We start from the raw sequence: 13,327 nt of genomic DNA, 5'->3' as shown, positions 1-13,327 counted from the left end.
ATAGTATAATTGAGATATTATTTTAAATCCTGTTACATAGGTCCTTAAGGATCTTTTATTATCCTTGAGTAAAAACATAAGCAATAATCTACAAAAATTGGGCACATACATAGATTTGTAATCAGAGCACTTAAAAATATTTCAGTATGGGGCCGAGGATTTAGATCAGTGGTGCCGTGCCTGCTCCACAAGTGCAAGGTCCTGAGGTTCTGAGTTTGATCCCCAGTACCACAAAATATATATATATATTTTTTCTGTATGGAAACAGTATCAAACATACAACAAACAACAAGCATCCAATCTATGTTCCCACTACCCAGATTTTTAAAATGTTGACATATGGCCACATTTGGTTCAGATTTGTTTTGGATGAAATTAAACATTAGACTTACAATTTTAGTCTCCCTACCAGTTAGGACTCAGTTACGGAAAGCAGGAACAATTCTAGCTGTTTTAGGCAGAAAGGGTTTTAATATAGAGAATTGGGTGCTTACAGAATTACTGGAAGTTGGAGGAGCAACCTCTAGACTAAGCTTCAGGGAATGATCCTAGAACAAGCCCAAAGAATAGGATTACCAAAGGGGCTGCCTCCTCTGGCACACTCAGAAAGGTGGGAGATCAGAAAGCGGACACTGTTGAAGCCGCTGCAGCTGGTGGATCTATTCTGTACCTGCCAGATCCACAACAGCAAAAGATGGATGCCCATGCCTTGTCCTTGATGTTTGGGAATCTGTTTATGGGATACTGGAATGCTTTGGAGGAAAACTTAGCACCTCATGACTGCTTGCCATGTAAGAAGTGTCAGAAATATGATTTTCATTTGCTTCTTCCAAATCTCACACAAGATACTGACAAAACGCTAACAAAGATAGCATGTCTCAGTGTGATAGAAATTCCTTTTAAAGGTTCTTCTAAATCAGATTTTCATTCATATATTAACAACACAAATACTTTTAAACCTACATAGCCTTTTTTTCTTTTTGATACATGATTAAATATTATCTATCATGAGCTAAAAAGTCACATCTTTTTAATCTGGATGCCTACAAATCAACCTATGTTACTCATCATTCTACTTTGTTTGTTGGTGACCTTGCCTGCCCTGTGCATGAGACTTATTTTTCCAATTAGACACTTCTTGAATACAGAAATCAAATCCTGCTTCCTTCTTCCACCCCTAACTCAAGAACTTACATATGGCAGCCAGCTGAATTGCTTGTTGACAGAAACTCCATGGAGCATCCCTCTTTCTTCTGTCAGATAGGAAATGGAGGCAGAGGAAAGAGATTGTTCAGTGGTATCTTCCCATGATTTTAAGACATTCTGTCCTCCCCAAGGTGTGTGTTTGTAGAAAAATGAAAATTTACTGTAAACGTCTTCCTTTCCAGGGACCAGCTGCATCACCAGTCACCTAATGGCACTGGAGCTCCTGAGGAGTCCTCAGAACATGCTGCAGAGTTGAGACCACAGGTTCCCCAGGCTCCGTCCCTAGTTGCTGTGCCTAGACCCCCTAGTAACCCTTTAGCCCGAGGAACTCTGAAAATAAGCAATTTGCCAGAAGAATTGCGTAAGTTGACAAAGCAGTTTTCTCCTTCTCCTCCTTCTTCTTGTCAGGTTCTGTACTTTGAAAAAATCTCTTGAACATTCATCCATAACCTCAGATATTTCTCACATACACAGTAAAAGAAGATTTACTTTCTTGCTTTTGCTTGAAAAGTAACGAGCATTTTGTATGACTGTTTTTAGTGATTCTGACACCACCAGTAATGCTCACAAACTGCTTACCACTAGATTTTCTTCAACACATACTCCTACAACAAATAACCCGAATGCCTTTTTCCTCTTCTAAATGATGCTTTTGAGTGGACTTGTCCCTGGGTAAATTGATTGGATGTCCATGTGGCACTGGACAGAAACCTAGTGTCTCACCATAAATTAGCAGCAGCTATCAAGAACGAGGTCATTTCCTGTAGGAATGAGCAATCTTGTTTGGAAAAAAATAACAATCTCACATTCTCCATACTGCCTTACAACCAAATGCAAACTAAGCCTTTTATTTAAAGAAACATTCAACTAAGTGTCAGGTGATGATTCTTTTTCCATATTTTGCTGCCAGAAACAGAAATGTTGAAATATCACCAAAATGTTCTCAGAATAAGGTCAGTCAGGATAGTTAGTTCCAGAAATCTTAAGAAAACAGTCACTATTTGTGAATTTATTACCCATTCTGCTTCCTAGAGAAGCTCAGATAATTCTAATAATCTCTTTCCAAATCTGGGAAAGGGGCTGGGAATTTAGCTCAGTGGTTCTGCTGCCTGCCTTGAAATACAGGGTCCCAAGTTCCATCCCCAGTACCAAAATAAAACCGAAACCAAAACCAAACAAATCTGGGAAACTGAGCCAACTTGACATGAATTTGCTAATTCTTTTTGGGTGATCTGTGCTCTTCCATTATTTACAACTCTTAAACGATTTCTATGAAGGGCCGGGGATTTAGCTCAGTGTTTCCGCCCGCTGCCCGCCTCAAAAGTGCAAGGTCCCGAGTTCGATGCCCCCCCCCCCCCGCCAAAAAAGAAATCTGAAAGATTTCGGTGAAAATGATCCATTGTTGTTTTTACTTAAAAATTTTCTTTTCTTTTCTTTTTTTTTTTTTTTGGTACCGGGGATCGAACTCAGGTCCTTGTGCTTGCGAGGCAGGCGGCAGAACCGCTGAGCTAAATCCCCGGCCCAAAAATTTTATTTTCTAAACATCTTAAATCTTATGCAGTTTATTTTGAGATTTTCTGTTATGCATAGAAAAGTCCTGATGTCAGTCTGTAGGGGATATTTATCTTATCATAATCTTATAAGGGTCACATAAACGTCCCTTCATAGGAAGGAAGGAAACTTCCTTCACAGGAGGTTTAGGTGAATAGAAGTGTTAATTTGGGTGAATAGTAGTATTGAGAAGAAAATAAATTGAGTGTCATCAATATGTCTGGGTGCTTAAATGAGTTAATATGGCCATTATACACATTCCTGTTTGAGAGATGTGTTTTAAAAAACAGAGGTCTAAGCATACATGATTAACATATCCAAACTTATATTTTTTCTTCAGCCCTCTTTCTTCTCTACCCTCTGCCCCAGGGAAGTCCTTGAGATTTACCTGGCCCATTCCACACTAAAAGCCAACATATAGAGATCATTCGTCTCTCACATTAAAGTGCTAGTCAGATAATTTCCCCCAAAGACTATGCCTGAGTAAACACTTCTTGTCCTGACTGGGGCAAGCTTGTCCCAGTAGTATTGTCTGGGGCTCTAAGCTGACCTATAGATGAGAAAGGAGTCTGTGATGTTGGACTGCCCTGAGGTGGTGTCTCTCAAAGCTCCCGTCTCTCTGAAACTACTGAAGTTTTACCAACATTTCTGAGCTGTTTGTTACTCTATTCCAATTTCCTGGCCTTTCTCCAAAAGTGAGTAGATCGGTGGAAGCAGGGGGTCAAGAAACTGCTTTCTCACTGTCCGCCCACTTGTCAGGCAAAAGTTCAGGGCAGCAAGAGCATCATGAGATCAAAAGAGGACGCTGCTGGGTGGCCCCTTAGCAAGCTTGGCTTCCTGGCCTGCTGTGAGAATATTTTCCTTGGTCACCAAGTCAAAAGTCTTTAAGAAACTGATCTGTGGCTTGAGCATACAGACCACAAGGTCTAGGCAGTGTTTCTGTTAGTATTTGTTGTTAATACTTCATGTGGTTTTTCACACCACTGAGGATTGTCTCCTGTCATTGCTCCCCTCTCCCCTTTTGATTACCTTTTACCCTGAGCAGTCTGCACTCCCTGGGACAGGCCAGAGCCCCTTGGCCTGAAGAATTGTGCACTGAAGACAAAAGTCCCCACTACTGCAGGCGTATGCTCTTGGACCACCGCACCCCAAGGTTTCTCTTACAACTCCAGATGGACAGAAGACATTACATATGATTTAGAAGTTTTGTGTAGAATAGAATAATTCAACTAATTTCTAATAAATGTGAAATTTTTCTCTTAGGCAAAGTCTTTATCACTTATTCTATGGACACAGCTATGGAGGTGGTGAAATTCGTGAACTTTTTGTTGGTGAATGGCTTCCAAACTGCAGTAAGTATTTTGTCCAAAGAGAAAACTGAACTGTTGCAGTACAATGACAAGAAAATCACAGGACAAAGGATAGTTGATATTTATGTGATTCTGAACTAAATGTAGGTAATTATTTGCTAGATTTTAAACTATCCAAATTCTTCATTTTTCCTCCATATGCTTTTTGTATAATCCTGAGTACCTCCAAACAGCAAGAATGGTGCTAATGCTGACCATAAAGACAGCTAGCCCTTGGCCTAAAGGAAAAGCCAGGCTCTCACTGTACTTTGTACCTCTGTCCCTTCTCACTAGTTGTGCTCCCTGTGATGCAGGAAGTGCAGACCTCCCCACACCACCTGCTTGTTTAACAGGCCCCTTTTGTTCTGTGCTGGATTTGAGGTTTGAAGTAGAGTCCTGGCAAGCTGCGTCCCCCACCACACAAAGCTGCCCTTCCACACCTTGATCTAGGGGAAGCAGACCTAATCCAGCCATGCAGGTCCACGGTGATCTTGGCCCAAGCAATCTCAAGCGCATTCTCCTCCCATTCCCTGAAAACGCACAGCTTAAAGCCATGTAAGTTTTTCTTTAGGATAAATAAAATACCACAGGACACTACTCAGAGGACTGGCTTTCCTCAAACACTGAGATCACTTCTCTTCCCTCCCAGAGGCCTCTTCTAGGTATTTACTGAGAGTGAATTATATTGAATAGTGAAAAATTTGCAGTGGATGAATAGAAATGTTGAAGAATAAAGAGGAGCAAAAATTAGAAGAAAGAGAGGTTATTTAGCACTGTTTAACAATTATTATTTGAAGTTTTCTTTATTCTGTAACAGTTTTTTTAAAAATGAGAATGTAAAAATGTTTAAAATATGTGTATAATTTATACAGCCTAACTGCACGACTACATGGAATCTATGATTTCATTTTCTCATTTCTGGAGTAAGAAAGTACTATGGTAATGGTGACATAAAATCAATGCAAAAGACACAAGGTCAAAATTTCCACAGAGATTTTACTTTTCATCTTTTTCAAATATACTGATTGCCACTGGAGAAGAGCTCAGCGTTTTTTACCTTAACAATCAGGGGTTATTTAGGCAGAATTTAAATCTGTCCTTGACCCTCATCCTATGGAGCCTTGAGGTGGAATCAGAGCCCCATCCTGGACAGCTAAGTTAGTATTGATGCATCAGGATCCTCTGTTATTTATGGATACATCAAGTGGGATGGAACACTTCATGGGGAATTTGAGGCAAATTTAATAGAAGGACTATTACAAAGCTCTGAGCCATTTAATAAATGAAAGAATGTTATAATGTGTTAATTGTACACTAGTATCATAGTGGGGGAGAGTTTGGTGAAGTAAGGAGGAGGATGTTAATGTATGGGAGGGATTAACAGGGCAGGGAGTTTGTATTGTGCTTTTAGCATTTAGGGGACACCAATAAGGGGAGTTAAGTAGCCAGATCCCACCGGGAAAAGAGGTAGGAAGCTTGATGATGGCTGGGACTTGACTTGATTAGTCTTAAATGGCAAAGTGACATTTAGGACAATTAATCTGAGAGCAGAATAGCTGAATCAAATAACCCCAACTCAAGGACCTTCTCTCTGAGTCACTCAGTTATAATCTCTCTTCCAATCAGGAGTACCTTGTACACTCACACACACGGACACACACTACTATACAAGTCTGAGCCTAAAAAGGCCTTCCTATCTGGTCTCCTATAAAATAGAAAATACTATTTGAGTTTTCTTTGAATACCCCTTCAAAGACTTGAAGACTAATACTAAATATGAGTCTTATCAAGGCCCAAGAGTTCATCTTGACTTTCATCATAAACCTTTTCACTACTATCTCAATAATTGTTTTGGCTACTGTTCCTTGCCTCTGCTTCAAGTTTCATACAATCCTTTTGAAATGTGTAGACTGAAACTGGACATCATAACATAATAATGACCTGAATAATACAAGTAAAGCACCATAGTCTCAGTACTTGTATATCACAATACAGAATTGCAGAATTATGTTTGCCTTTCAAATTTTCAAATTTCAGATATCTATAAATATAATCCACCTGGCTTACATCCAATTTAGTAGTATACTGTGTCCCTCAGACTTTTAAAAACATTTTTATATAGTCACAGATCCATTCAATGTGAACCACTATATTCTAGTTATAGATATTAACTGTTTACATACCTACTAATGTTGAAATAGGCAGTATTTTATAAAAATTCTGTTTTGCTTTTTGGATTTATGTGTTCTTCCTTGCAAAAAGCATTAGTAACTTTTTGAGTTGAAAATGTATATAACCTCTGTGTTTTCTCAGCCTCTGCATCCAGAGAAAGTGTCTCATTAAGAGCCAACTCCCACATCTTTCTCTTGTAGATTGACATATTTGAGGATAGAATCCGAGGCATTGATATCATTAAATGGATGGAGCGCTACCTTCGGGACGTAAGTATATTCCAAAATTTTGAGAATATTTGTTGGCAAGAAAGGCAATTAGCTTGTGAAGTTATTTTATGGAAGAAGCCCTGGCATATCCACCCAAGTCTGAAGCTGAGAAAGTCTGAACAAAGCCTGCGTTGTTGGAAGCTGTGCAGAGACTTGGAAAGGAAAGATGGGGTCGCCCTCCTGTACATGCCCAGGAAGGAAATAACGGTCAAACCAGACACAGGTGGTTGATAACAATCAGAGCAAACAATTTCTAGACCAGAATAAGAAAGGAGGAAATGAAGGCAGTGAGTGGAGAGGGAGCAGCAGAATTCAATTGAATCTGAGGCCACCCCAAGTGTTTTGTAGGACTGGACTGAAGCGGTTTCCCAGGCACCCTTGCTGGCTGCCCAGCATGCCACCCCCAAGGTGCCCACTCGCAGCCCTGTGATTTGTTTTCCACTGACAGAATCTATATCAGCCACTGAGACACTTTGTGCTTTAACAAGATAGAAATTGATTGTTGCCAGTGTGTCTGTGTCCGCAGCAGCAGCTTCTTTGGGTGGGAGTTGGTGGGGGACGGGAAGTCTCAGCAGGCTGGGGTTTTGCAGCTTTTCCTTTTGTCTGCAGCCTGATGTTTGCTTTTGTAAAGGGTCTCCTCCTACTGACTGCACTAATGCAGATGTGGAAAGCTGGGCAGTGGAGAGTGCAGTAACTGATGGCTCAGATCCAGCTGATGGGAGGGAGGGAGAATCTTTTCATCCTTGAGCCTGCAGTGCCTTTTCCCCATGATGCAGACTAACTTAGTGATTCAGGCTGTCAGACATTTATTAGAGATGTAGAAAATGGTGGGCAAAAGCACATCTGCTTAGGAGAGCTCCTCTCTGAGCCATTTGCTAGCATGTTTGAGAGGAGCTGGGCAGGGAGGCAGCAAAGAGTGGAGACCAGAGTGTGCCTGAGTGGAGCCAATGCCTTCTGCTTTCCACAGAGGGGGAGCCTGACCCTCCATCCTCCAGCAGGTCAGGGAATGCTCATCGTCCTGCTGGCCAGTTTCCAGCCAGCCGTCACCAAATGGACTACACTTCCCATTTCTATAAACATGCTTTTCTCCCTCTCATTAACAGAAAACAGTGATGATAATCGTAGCAATCAGCCCCAAATACAAACAGGATGTGGAAGGCGCTGAGTCGCAGCTGGATGAGGATGAGCACGGCTTACATACTAAGTACATCCATCGAATGGTGAGTGGTGAGGGGACACAGGGCCTCCCTGCCCCTTAGGGACAGGTGTTTTCTCTGGGAAAGGCCAGTTCTTCACTGGAGACCAACCAAAGTCTCCTGTTTCGGGGTAAAGAATCTGGGGTAAAGAATCTCAGGCCTCCAGTCTCAAGAGAGGGGGTGTGGTTGTGGCTCTGTTTACCTTGTGACCCTTGGTGAGTCATCAGATCTCTGAAAGGATTCAGCATTCCCATCAGTAAAAAGGGAGAACAATCTGCAGCCTCTACCAGCCATCATTCTGTTGGCCTGGCTGTTTGCCAAGAAATGTGTCATCCGCTCCGCTTTTGTGTTTCCCTTTTTATTTTGAGACAGGGTCTTTCCAAGTTGCCCAGACTGGGCTGGAATGTGTAATCTCCCTGCCTCAGGCTGCCAGAATGTTGTGCTATGTGCTACCAAGTCCCACTGTCCCCTGGCTTTTCAGAGAGGCAGGGTAACAGAGTGGAAGGGATACATGCTGCTGTATCAGATAAGCTTGGTTCAAATTTGGCTTCCTAATGTGACTGTGGCCCAACTACTTCAATTTTTCTGTGTCTCTGTCTCCTTGTTCATAAAATGGGCACTAGCACAGTATTGTGAAGATGAAATGAAATGTGTTTGTGAAGTATCTGACACATCCCAAGTGCTTATCAAAGGCATTGTTTTTAGCTCATGACAGGTGGAGAATATTCCACTGCCACATCTGCACTATTAGGTCTGGTCAAATTTAAGACAACTTGGAAGAAATTTTACTTGCTTAGTATCTGAGAATATTCTGAGTGAGCATATCACCCAACTTTGGAACCGGCTATTTATGGTAGAGCAATCTTTCTCCTCTCCATGGTTTTAGAGATGCTTTAGAGACCATTTGAGCTTGACCAGGAAGCAAGACGAGACTTGTGACTTGTGAACTGCCCTGCGGAGTCCCTAACAGGTGCCCATGTGTCCCCGGAGGAGAAGCTGGCTCTGGGCCTCCACCTCAACCAGGGCTGGTTTGCATTTCTCAAGCTTGTTTACCAAGGATTCTGAGATTTTAAAAGGCTTGAAAATCTACTGGATTAAAATGTATAAGCTCCATTTCAGCTGTGACACCACACAAAGGGGGAGGCACCTAGAGTGAGCATAAAGGATCACTGACTAAGAAGGATATGTGGGGCAGAAAGCAGAAGTGGCCCAGAGGGAATAAGAGAATGGCACAATGCAGGAAGCACTCAGGCAGTCTCAGGACAGGCAATTTCACCTCAGAGGAAGTGAAGACAAACCCCAGGTCTTTCCTGTGGTTCAGGAGCATAGAAAAAGGACAGGTGGGTGGGTGGGCAAGTGGGTGCCCCTATTTTAGTCTTCAGGGTCTCTATCTCTTCGTCCACCAAGTGTGGATGACTTATTTGAGCTCTCAACCAACTCAAAGCAAAAGCCAAGGGAAGGTGGTGAGGTTAAAGTAAGGCCAAGAGTCAGGAAGGAAATCTCTCTCCTATTTCAGTGCTACCTGGTCTGATCCCTAGATGTAAACTGACCTAAAAGATAATGGCTGGCTCTGGGTGCTGCCATTCCTTGACTGTGTCACATCTACATGTTCCCAGAACACCTGATGGATGGATGTCCTATCTGCATTTCTAAGGACCTGCCAGTCCCAGGAGCCCACAGCTAGGGTGCAAGAAGTGTTGCAGGTCTCTGTCAGTTCTTGAGGAAACCTGTCTAGCCTGCTGATATGTGGCAAACCCAGACAGCAACACAAGTGTCAGCCTCAGAGCTTGGCTGACTGTGCCAACTGCAAACACATTGTCTCCAAACTTGGTTTCTTGAACACCAATGCCTTGGACCTTTCCTCATCATAGAAAGGTCTGAATAGGCCAGATAACCTTCCTGCCCACCTGGCTGACTTCCTGGTCCCCTCCAGGCAACAGAAAGCCTGGTACAATAAGAACTTGCCCATGACCTAAAGAGTGAAGAGGCACTCATGAGTAACTGCATCCCAGAGCAAACACTTCACAGAAAGCCAATATCTGGAAGTATAAGAGACAGTCAAAACGAACTGTCACTGGCTAGTCCCTCAACAGACTGGGAAGCCTACCAGATAAGCCAGGCTTCACACTACAGCATTCTAGCAGTCAGAAAGGAAAGCAATCTTTTTTTTGGTACTAGGATCGAACTCGGGACATTGCACTTGCCAGGCAGGTGATAGAACCACTGAGCTACATCCCTGGCCAGAAACCAATCTTTTACTTTTGACTTGGAAACCCCTGCCCTTCCTTTCTTGTGTTCACCCTGTGCTGGTGTGGTCAGAACTTTTAGTTGTACAGTACTTGGGGCATTTTAAAGTATGTTTTTGGTATTGTCTTCTGATTTTTGAAGGAAGTTGGTTCTGAGAAAACACCTTGTGGCAGATTTGTGTTGTGTGATTGTGTGTACTAGTACATGAGAGTGGGCGATTATAAGGGGTTTCTATGGTGATTTCAATAAGCAATCATCACCATTGTCACTGTCTTCATTTCTGTTTTTATAACTATGCACTATGAAGACTTCTTAGTTATAAAAATCAGTAAGATGCAATGGTCAGGAACATGTAATTCCTCATCTCATTGTTATCAGGTGACTGAAAGCTTTGTGCTGGTCTCAGGATTTGGAAGACTCTAACTCCCCTGCTATTGAAAATTCTCATTTTGATAGAGTTCTTGGCAGCTTATTCTTCTTGGGCCACCACAGCATGAGAATGAATTGAACTGGTGTAGGAACCTCAGGCCTGGATGACTGGTCTTTACAAAACTGTCTTCCCAGCCCGGTCTCCCTGCTGTCTGCCAAGCCCCCCTGCATTCTGGCTGCAGTGGATTGCTAGCTGTCCATTGACAGCGACACACTTCCACACTTCCAGACTTGCCTCCCTTCTGTCCTCTGCTGAGGCTGCCTTTCCCCTCCCACCTTCATTCTCCCTACCTCACCTAAATCTTTCCACACCAAAATGACTCCTTTGTAACTGTTCTTCAGAAGCTCTGATGCAGAATAGACAGCTCCCATTGTTCCTACTTTTCACGCTGCTCTCTGGTTGGTAATTTTCTCTCTGCTCACTAGACTATTGGCTTTGGGAGGACAGGGATGGTATCAGTGCTGTTTTGCTAACCTGGCCCTCAAAAAAGGATCTGGATTTGTAGCACTTACCCATTTCCATGGCATGAATACTCTCACCACAGGAAACTACAAGCTACTAATATAATATGCAGTCACTGAACACAAAACTGGGAAGATGTGCACACAACTGGCTCCTGTGAGCTGATGCAAGCCAGCACCAGTACACTCTGGAGAATGTCCTAATCCTAAAAACCCAGGGTCTAGCACAGATTGTGACTTTTGAGAAATGACTGATAAATGAGTGAAAGGCACAGTGTGTAATGAGAAGGGCTTGAAGTTTTAAGTATGTCTGCTCTCAAATAAGGCAATCAGATACTATGTGGGTCTGCATTATTGTGAGCACAGCTAACACATCTTTCTTGAAATTTAAACCTTCATATTTGTTTGGTTTTAGATGCAGATTGAGTTCATAAAACAAGGAAGCATGAATTTCAGATTCATTCCTGTGCTCTTCCCAAATGCCAAGAAGGTAAATAATCAACCAAACAAAAAGCCTTACAATTCAGTCTTTGGTTTGTTTGCCATTTGGGGTTTTAAGAAGGAAACCTCGTCAACTCTTTTTCAATCCTTAGAGGTAACAGTGTTACCAGAATGACCATCAAGTTTTATCACTCAGTTCAGCAGCATGAATCAGAAAGGTTTGAAAGTGTTATCTGATAGGATCCTGGCTCTAATTGTTCAGACAGCCACAACGCACAAAGAAGTAGTTTGTGTTTTAACTCACGAGCGAACAGACCATTCATTGATACTTCTTATTGCTTGCACATAAGAGTCATGGACGTGATTGCTGCTTGTTCCCCATAAGTATTTTGTTGCACCTAATTCAGTTCTCAAAGCTGTAGTCTATAGGAATTAAATTTGCACAGTCACTTCAGTGAGCTCTACTATGGTCCATATGAGGATATGAAGATAGGCTTACTAACTGGGGGCATTGGAGAGTATATTCTAGGCCTGGCAAAGGGAAGGCATTGTTGAAGTAAACACATTGAGAATCAGACATAGCAACCTGAACTCAGACCCAGAGCTTCACCATGGAGAATCCCTAGATGCCAGGACTGCATAAGACCTCAGTGCTGGATGAGGGAGGGTCCAGTTTATGTGAATGGGACACGTAAGGCTATATGACTACAACTTCTCCCCACTCCCCTACCCAGGGTTTCATTGCTCTCATTTACTGGTGAGTCACCTTACTGGTCTCCTTGTCTCCACTTTGACCTGTGCTAGACATCTGCTGTTCTGTCCATCCACGAGGAACATCTAAAAGATGATCTGATCTGCTTCTCTCCAGTTTAAAAATTTAGTGGCATTTTCCCACTCCCTACAAAATCATATCTGCCTTTCTTAGCATGACATAAGAGGCCCCTAAAAAGAAAACTGGCCACTCATTAGTCTTCTTTCTTATCACCCTGTGCCCTACGCTTTGGTCATACTGGACCATTTCAGCATGCCCTCACACATGCCATGTCTTTTCATGGTCCTGTGCTTCGGTCTTTCTTGTTCCTTCTGTCTGCCTAGTGAACTCTTGCTGATCCTGGTGTCACCCAGTGTCTCTAGCCTGCCTTGAGACCTCCCTTCCCCCACACCAGTATTTTATTGTCTCTCTCTTGAGCACTCTTAATTGTAGTATTTCCTGTCAGTGGTATGTAGGTGGGGGTAAGGGTGCTGGGAATAATTATTTAGAATTAATAAAGCATGATGATATTAAAAAAAAGACCAATTGGCTTTATTCATTTTTAAATCCTCTTCAAACAATTGCTTTATTGTCTGACCTGAGGACAGACTGCTCCCACTATGAGCCTCATTGGTATACCACTGCCTGGAAAAGAGTTTATGTACATTTTGCCACCATATAAGATTTTAAACTTCTTAAAACAGTTACTGTGTCTTTTTCAGTGGGTATCTTCCATACTCAGTATGATGCCTGACCTATACCAGGTACTGCTTCTAAACTCCTACAGTCCCCAAAGAATCTATCTCAAAGTAAAATTTTACAAGGCCCTATATATAATACAGACTCCTTTATTTCCAGACCTCACCTATTCACTCTCGCTCCTTCTGTTCTAGCCACATTGGCCTTGTTGCTTTTAAACAGACCTGGCACATTCCAACCACAGGGCCTTTGCACTGGCTAAGTATCTGCCTGAACAGAATAAACACAAAGCTGTCCCCCTTTGCTCCTTTAGGTCTTTGCTCATTTTCTCAGTGGACCTTTTCTAAATATCTCTTTTAAAACTTCAAACCTTTCACCCTTGCCCCAGCACTCCCTTCTCCTTTCCCTGGTTTACTTTACTCCATGGTACATATTACTATTGAACACGCTACCCATTTCACTTATCTGCCTGGCTCAAGCAGAGCATCCACTACAGAAGAGCAGTCAAAAACTGAGCCCCCAGGGTCCTAGGCTCTCAGTTCCTGACTTTACCTG

General features: G+C 42.5%; 1 protein-coding gene and 1 long non-coding RNA gene across 4 annotated transcripts in view; one reads left to right on the top strand and one right to left on the bottom strand.

Annotated features, from left to right (window-relative positions):
- LOC147822573 (uncharacterized) overlaps positions 1 to 13,327 on the bottom strand; it is a 116,944-nt gene that overhangs the window by 16,390 nt on the left and 87,227 nt on the right. The window lies entirely within an intron of this gene.
- The window catches only part of Traf3ip2 (TRAF3 interacting protein 2), a 49,743-nt gene that overhangs the window by 29,447 nt on the left and 6,969 nt on the right, over positions 1 to 13,327 (top strand). For 2 of the 3 annotated variants that reach the window (XM_021252026.2, XM_021252025.2), the window contains exons 4-8: positions 1,389 to 1,567; positions 4,021 to 4,109; positions 6,479 to 6,547; positions 7,651 to 7,767; positions 11,297 to 11,371. In XM_021252026.2, coding sequence (XP_021107685.1) covers positions 1,389 to 1,567; positions 4,021 to 4,109; positions 6,479 to 6,547; positions 7,651 to 7,767; positions 11,297 to 11,371 — 529 coding nt within the window. Of the gene's footprint in view, positions 1 to 1,388; positions 1,568 to 4,020; positions 4,110 to 6,478; positions 6,548 to 7,234; positions 7,546 to 7,650; positions 7,768 to 11,296; positions 11,372 to 13,327 lie in introns of those variants that run through there. The other variant, XM_004874619.4, reaches the window with a different exon arrangement.

Source organism: Heterocephalus glaber, unplaced genomic scaffold, assembly GCF_053883595.1.
Source record: "Heterocephalus glaber isolate CG9 unplaced genomic scaffold, H.glaber_assembly_v1.0 deba00001610, whole genome shotgun sequence".
Lineage (NCBI taxonomy): Eukaryota > Metazoa > Chordata > Mammalia > Rodentia > Bathyergidae > Heterocephalus > Heterocephalus glaber.
The sequence above is the reverse complement of the archived record's forward strand: the minus strand, read 5'-3'. Positions and strand labels throughout refer to the sequence as shown.